This window comes from Alligator sinensis, unplaced genomic scaffold (genome assembly GCF_000455745.1).
Source record: "Alligator sinensis unplaced genomic scaffold, ASM45574v1 scaffold553_1, whole genome shotgun sequence".
Classification (NCBI taxonomy): domain Eukaryota; kingdom Metazoa; phylum Chordata; order Crocodylia; family Alligatoridae; genus Alligator; species Alligator sinensis.
The window spans coordinates 213,930-220,553 of NW_005842389.1; the positions used below are offsets into that span (position 1 = coordinate 213,930).

The 6,624-nt window shown below is 62.8% G+C and overlaps 2 protein-coding genes across 2 annotated transcripts; one reads left to right on the forward strand and one right to left on the reverse strand.

Annotated features, from left to right (window-relative positions):
* Positions 1-21: 21 nt before the first annotated feature.
* On the forward strand, positions 22-3,521 carry CHRNE (cholinergic receptor nicotinic epsilon subunit; the record flags this gene model as incomplete). The annotated part of the gene is made up of 12 exons (XM_025211139.1): positions 22-162; positions 275-319; positions 587-696; positions 787-942; positions 1,059-1,162; positions 1,444-1,623; positions 1,902-2,016; positions 2,144-2,255; positions 2,337-2,496; positions 2,632-2,756; positions 2,830-2,975; positions 3,105-3,521. Coding segments are annotated over 11 exons (1,389 nt in total), but the record flags the coding sequence as incomplete, so codon positions are not given.
* Positions 3,522-3,636: 115 nt separating this feature from the next.
* SLC25A11 (solute carrier family 25 member 11) lies at positions 3,637-6,178 on the reverse strand. Its single transcript, XM_006029564.2, has 7 exons — positions 6,003-6,178; positions 5,307-5,513; positions 4,730-4,820; positions 4,565-4,655; positions 4,344-4,443; positions 4,194-4,245; positions 3,637-3,868 (listed from the first exon to the last, which is right to left on the reverse strand). The coding sequence occupies exons 1-7, from the start codon at positions 6,152-6,154 to the stop codon at positions 3,713-3,715; spliced, it is 849 nt and encodes a 282-aa protein (XP_006029626.1). The 5' UTR covers positions 6,155-6,178; the 3' UTR covers positions 3,637-3,712.
* Positions 6,179-6,624: the final 446 nt, after the last annotated feature.

Consider the following 6,624-nt stretch of genomic DNA (forward strand, 5'->3'; position numbering starts at 1 on the left):
GGGGGGGGGCTCTTACCCCACTGCCCCCCAGGTGGGAACGAGGAGCGCCGCCTCTTCGAGACCCTGTTCTCTGGCTACGACCCCAGCACCCGCCCAACCCGGAGACCCCAGGACCCAGTGACTGTAGAGCTGCAGCTCACACTGACCAACCTCATCTCATTGGTGAGTGAGGAGGGGCACCCCAAGACACCACCCCCAACCCCTGCCCTGCCAGTGCCCCTCACTCCTGACCTGAAGCCCCACCAGGGTCCCTGACCTCACCCTGCTGTTGCAGAATGAGAAGGAGGAGACACTGACGACCAACATCTGGATCGAGATTGTGAGTCCTGTCCTGTCCCGTCTCGTCTCGTCTCTTCCCCCGCCCCCGCCCTGGCCTGACCAGGGACCTCGACCTGCTGGTCCTGCATCCCCGCAGGCCCCCTCCCCACCCAAACTCACTCATTCTCCAGAACTCTCAAAGGACCCAGGTGTCTGGGCATTGAGTCCTGCCAGTCCCCCTCACTCCTGATCCACAGCCCCCCTTACTCCAGTGGTGCCCCTCACTCCCCACCTGCAACCCCTGTACCCAGCCCTCTCTCTGCCCCAGCAATGGGTCGATTACCGCCTGGATTACAACAGCAGCGATTTTGGGGGAATTGAGTCCCTGAGGGTCCCATCCACGCTGGTCTGGCTGCCAGACATCGTCCTGGAGAACAAGTGAGGCCTGGAGGGGGCTGAGGGTTGGGAGTGAGGGGCACCGGCAGGCCTAATGCTACACCCCCCCCACCCCGCCCTGTTCCCCCTCAGTATCGACGGTGGGTTTGAGGTTGCCTACTACTGCAACGTGCTGATATACCCAGGCGGGTCTGTATACTGGCTGCCTCCTGCCATCTACCGCAGCTCCTGCCCGGTGGCCGTCACCTACTTCCCCTTTGACTGGCAGAACTGCTCCCTACTCTTCAAGTGCGTGCGGCTGACTCTGGGGTGGGCCCTGGGGGCCAGGTAGAACAGGGCCCCCTGATGTGGCTGCCTCAGGTGGGACATCAGGGCCTACTCTCATGGCTTCCCTTTGCCCCCAGGTCGGGGACATATGGGGGCCACGAGGTTGACCTGCGGCTCTACACAGACACTGTGACAGGGGCTGTGGCTGACAGCATCACGATTGACCCTGCAGCCTTCACAGGTTGAGGGAGGACTGGGCTGGAGTTGGGGGGAGTGGGTGAGGCCCTGGTTCTGGGGTAGAGGGGTGTTGGCAGACTTGAGATCCAGGATCTGAGATGCAGTCACCTCTGGGACATAGCAAAGCTGGGTAGAACAGGGCCCATATACACCCAGCGCTGGGTCCTGGGGGCTGCAGGTTAGGAGTGAGAGGCACTGGCAGGGCTGTGGGGCAGGTGGTTGTGGGTTGGGGCACTAGCAGGGGTCTGCAGGCGACCTGGCCCTGACCTTTGACCCTGGGTGCAGAGAATGGGGAATGGGCCATCCGGCACCGGCCAGCACGCCGGGTTCAGGCAGGGGAGGCCCCGGCCGTGCTCTTCCTTCTCGTGATCCAGCGCAAGCCACTCTTCTATATCATCAACATTGTCATCCCCGTTGTGCTGCTCTCGGCCCTTGGCCTCCTCGTCTACTTCCTGCCTGCGCAAGGTGGGCTTGCACAGGGGCTCGCACAAGGCCTCGCACGGGAGCTCACATGCTTTGCACAATGACCCAAGGGAGGAGCTTATATGGGGTTTGCACCAGGGAGGTGCTTGCACGTGGGTTTTGCTGCTGCCCCCTCCCCTTGCTGTTTTGGGGTCAGGGTGTTTCTAAGCCTTCCTCAGGAATGTGCCCTGGGGGCCCAAATGCCTGGGTTCCCTGGGGTAGAGGGGGTCCCTTTCTGGCCCCTGACCCCCCCCCCCCCCCCCAAAATCTGGTCCCTGCAGCAGGGGGGCAGAAGTGCACGCTCTCCATTTCGGTGCTGCTGGCACAGACAGTCTTCCTCTTCCTCATCGCCCAGAAGGTGCCGGAGACCTCACTCAGCATCCCCCTCCTGGGCCAGTGAGACACCCCCCCCCTCCCCCCCGGGACACCTGGGTTTTCTGGGAGGTGAGAGGAGTGGGGCTGGAGGCCTGCATGCCTGGGTTCCCTGGGCAGAGCCCCCCAGAGTCTTGGGTCCTGCTGGCAGGTACTTGATGTTCGTGATGGTGGTGACAACGTTGGTGGTGATGAGCTGCGTCGTGGTGCTCAATGTCTCCCTACGCACACCCAGCACCCCCAGCCTGGTTGGGCCCCTGCCTGTGAGCCCCCCCCACCCCAATCACCTGGGTCCCCTGAGGCCCCCCAATCCCTCCCCAATGACCTCCAACCTCTGCCCCCAGGTGCTGCTGGAGCTGTTGCCCCGAGTGCTGGGTGGGGAGGTGGCTGAGGGGCAGCAGGACCCAGGACCACCCCCCTATCTGCTGGCAGCTGAGGAGGAGGCACTTAACACTCCTCGCAGTGAGGTCCTGTTCCGGCACTGGCACCTGGGCCCCTCCCTTGGTGAGACCCCCCCCCCCCCCCCAACCTGGAGCCCTGGGTTGCATGGGAAGGGAGTGGGGCCTGGAGTCCTGGACAGCAGGGTTCTTGGAGACCAAAGAGCTCGGACACCTGGGGCCCTGACTGTCCTCCCTGCAGGGGGGCTGGATCCGGCGCGGGAGCTGTGCATCAGCCTGGCACAGGCAGCCCCAGCTATCCGCGAGTGTGTTGCTGCCTGCAACTTTGTGTCGGCCACCATCCAGGCCCAGAATGATGCGGACAATGTGAGTACAAGCCCCAGTCCCTGTGCCGCCCCCCAGCAGGGCCAGGAGAGAACCCAGGCATCCTGTGCCACAGGAGGCAGGGCGCTGGGTGCTGGTGGGGAAGGCGCTGGACACGCTCTGCTTCTGGGTTGCGCTGCTGCTCTTCGCCGCCGGCACCATTGGCATCTTCCTGGTGGGGCAGCTCAACCAGGTCCCTGACAAGCCCTTCGCCTAGGCCAGGTAGCGTTGTGTCCGGGTGGGTGCAGCATCCTTGGGGAGTCATGGCGCCCAGCCCAAAGCCAGTTGCATCTAGGGCTCGGCTCTGATGCACCTTTTTCCCTATCCTGACCCCCATCCTTCTCCCCCCAGCCCATAGGAGCTGGGATTGGGACCGGCCCTTGTTCTCTGCTAGGACCCCGGTGCTCCTGGCCACAGGGGGGAGCCCTGTTATACTCACCCAAGATCTGGCCGCATCCTGGGCCCAGCTGAACCCCCTGGCTGTGGTTGTCCATTAAAGGAGTTGCTTCCACCCCACAATGCAGGACTGGTTTGTGTGGACAAGTTGTGGCTGGCTCTGGGGTGAGGGGCTGAGTATAACTGAGGGTCTGGGATGCAATGCCGGTGGCTGGGTGTAATGGAGGGGGGCTGAGATGTGGCTGGCTCCGAGGTGGGGCAGCAGAAGTGGGGTATAATGGGTAGTCTGGATGCATATAATAGTGAGGTCTGGGATGTGACCCTCTCTGTAGTGTAACACTTGTGGTTGAGTGTAACAGATGGGGGCTGAGATGCAGCTGGCTCTGGGTGGGGATACCAGGGGGTCTCCACTGTGCCCACCTCTGGGGTGGAGGTTACATCCCCCCACAAACCCCCCAGGATATCGGCGCCAGGACAGAGGCTTGGCCGCAGTTGGTACTTTACTGAGGTCAGACAGAGGGACAAGGTTGCCCCCCGCAATAAATAAGCTGGGGGGGGAGGGGTCAGGGGCTGAGGAAGAGCTGGTGGTAGAACTTGTTCATCTGCTCAAGGAAGATGAAGGTGAGCACGGTGTGGGGCCCCAGGCGGGCATAGTATGGTGTGAAGCCCTTCCACAGGCTGAAGAAGCCCTCATAGCGCACCACCTTGGCGAGCACATCCTGCAGTGGGGACAGGAGGTGGGGGAAGGTCAGGGGGCACCCAGATACCCACCCCTCCCTCACCAGCAACCGGGGTCACCTCCAGATGGCTTGGGTTCCCTACTGGCCCAGGCTATTCCAGCCAGAAGCAGACCACCCTGCAGCTACCTATAGCAGCCCCCCCTTCCCTCTGGCTATCAACGCAGCAGCCCCTTGGCTACCTATATATCTTTCCTCCAGCTACCTATAGCCCCCTCTTCCCCCTGGCTAAATCTAAAACCCCTCCCTGGGTAGCTGCCCAAGGATCCTGCTGGGGGGCAAGGGGTCCTCCCCAACAGCCACTCACCAAACCATTGCGATACTCAGGTTTGCCGTCAATCATCCTCATGTTCTGGATCCTGGTAGGAGACGGGGGGGTGGGAGGCAAGGGTCATGGGGGGCATAATCAGGCCAGGCTGGGGCCCCCCACCCCAACATCCCCTCCTCAAGGACTCACCGGGTCTTGGCAATGTCAACGGGCATGGATGCAGCCGTGGTGACCAGCCCGCTGATCATGCTGGCGCAGAAGTGGCAAAGGATGTCGTCCCGGAAGTAGCCTGGCAGGGAGGGGGTGGGTGAGACCCCCCTGCACACAAAGGAAGGGAGTTGGGGGAGGGGGGCGCTGCTAACAACTCCTGGTTTTGTTAAGGCGGGGCCAGGAGGGGAGGGGGAACTTACCAGAGTCCAGCAGAAACTGCTTGGACTGGGAGTAGGAGGCCAGCTGTGCCGCGTTCACCACTACTGCCCGGGCCATGGTAGGGACACAACCCTGTAGGGGAAGTGGGGGAGTGAGGAAGGGGTTGGGGGGGCCCCTGTGACCCCTGACCCCTGACCTGGCCATACCCTCCAGAGTGTGAAGACGCCTTCCTCCCGGGTGATCCGCACCAGGGCATTGAAGACATTGGTGTAGCCTCTCCTCTGGTCAGGAGGCAGCCTGGGAGGCAGAGGGCAGGGGTCAGGGGGCATTGGGGACCAGAGACAGGGGGCAGGGCAGCTTCAGGACACAGGGCAATGGGAGAGGGAGTCCTGGGGGTCAAGTGTCACAAAGAGAGGTCAGGGGGCATGGGGGTAGAGAGAAGGCAGAAATAAGAGGTCAGGGGACACTGAGAGTTGGCAGGAGTCAGGGGTCACCAGGGCAGGTCCAGAGAGTAGAGAGGCAGGGTCAGGGGGCACTGGGGTGAAGACTGAGCAGATAGAAGGCAGGGACCTAGGGCAAGAGTCACCAGGGTACAGAGAGGGGTCAGGGGCAGGTGCCATGACAAGGGTCAGGGGGCACTGGAGTGGAAACCAAGCAAAGATGAGGGCGGGGTCAGGGGTCACAGAGAGGGGTGAGCGGCAGAAGTCAGGGGCTGTCAGGGCACAGAGAGGGCTCAGAGCCAGAAGCCAGGGGGTGCCAGGTCAGAGGTTGGAAGGCACTCACCGCCCGTCTGCTGTCATGCGGATAAGTGCCACCTCAGCAGGGGTGCCCACGAAAGCGCCAGCAGCACCGGCCACCATCCCCAGTGCAGCCTTGAGCAGGAAGGGGGGCGGTGTACCATCGTCCCGTGTCAGTCGCTCCAGCAGCACGGTGTAGATGCCCAACCGTGTCGTTGTGTAGGTGGCCTGGCGCAGCAGCCCCGCCGACAGCCTGCCATTTGGAGGGGGGTCAGACCTGGCCCGGATGCCTGGGTCCCCTCCCTAGTGCCCCATGTCCATGCCCTGGGTCGTTCTCCAGCACCCCATGGAGAGGCCCTGGATGCCTGGGTCCCTGCCCTGTGTCAGGTGGAGATAACCCAGGCCCCTGGGTCCTGGCTGTACCCGGGGTAGGTACCCCAGATGTCTGGGTTCTCCGCATGGCTGCCTGTACCCAGTCTAGGTGCTGGATAGCTGGGTTCCCTGGCTGTACTTAGCATTAGATGCCCCAGACACGTGGGTTCCTCCTCAGATGCCTGGGTCCCCTGGACACCTGCCCATACCCAGCCTAGGTGCCCTGGACACCTGCTCCCTGTATCGTTCCTGTGCAGGTGCCCTGGACACCTGGGTCCTAGCTGTAGCCAGTGTAGGTGCTCCAGATATCTGGGTCCTGGCCATACCCAAGGCAGGGTACCCAGGCACATAGGTCCCCCTGTGCCCATACCCGGTGTAGATGCCGCGAATGCCCTCATGGCGCAGGATGCTGCCCACGGCGTGGAAGCTGGTGCGGTACTCGCGGGTTTTGGCGCCCTCCCCACTCAGCTGCATGCGGTTCTTCACCAGGTCCAGTGGCTGCACAAACACTGTAGCGCCCATCCTGGCGGGGGAGAGGGTAGAGGGTGGTCAGACCCAGATGCCTGGATTCCCTGTCCCACCCCCATGCCCCGGAGGCCTGGGCGGGACCCTCTATCTCCTTCCAATCCCAACCCTGAAATCTCCTCCCCCTGTCCGGGGGCCTGGGTCCCTGTCACGCTTGGCAGGCACTATTGGGGACCCTCCCTCACCAGCCTGTAACCATTAACGAGGGAGACATCAACCCCTGGGGTCAAGGTCCAGCTGAGGCAGGTACTTGTGACCCTGGAGGAAGTTGGGTTCCCTTGTCCCCCCCCACAGCTGCCCCCCCAGTCTCAGCAGGGGTTTGTGGGAGGTTGTTCTGGGGCAGGGCAGATTTCTGCCCTGGGTGGAGGTTGTATTCTGAGGGGGGACCCCCATTTCTTGCCTTGGGGGTGTCTGGGGTTTATTGGTGGGAATGGGGGTGCAGGTGTCTTTGGGAGGGGGCTGGGGGG

Coding starts and splice junctions, on each gene's coding strand:
- SLC25A11 (XM_006029564.2), bottom strand. CDS start 6,154: ATGGGCGCTACAGTGTTTGTGCAGCCACTGGACCTGGTGAAGAACCGC. Junction 4,821..5,306: donor CGCATGACAGCAGACGGGCG/GTGAGTGCCTTC, acceptor TCTGCCTCCCAG/GCTGCCTCCTGACCAGAGGA. Junction 4,656..4,729: donor GCGTCTTCACACTCTGGAGG/GTATGGCCAGGT, acceptor CTTCCCCTACAG/GGTTGTGTCCCTACCATGGC.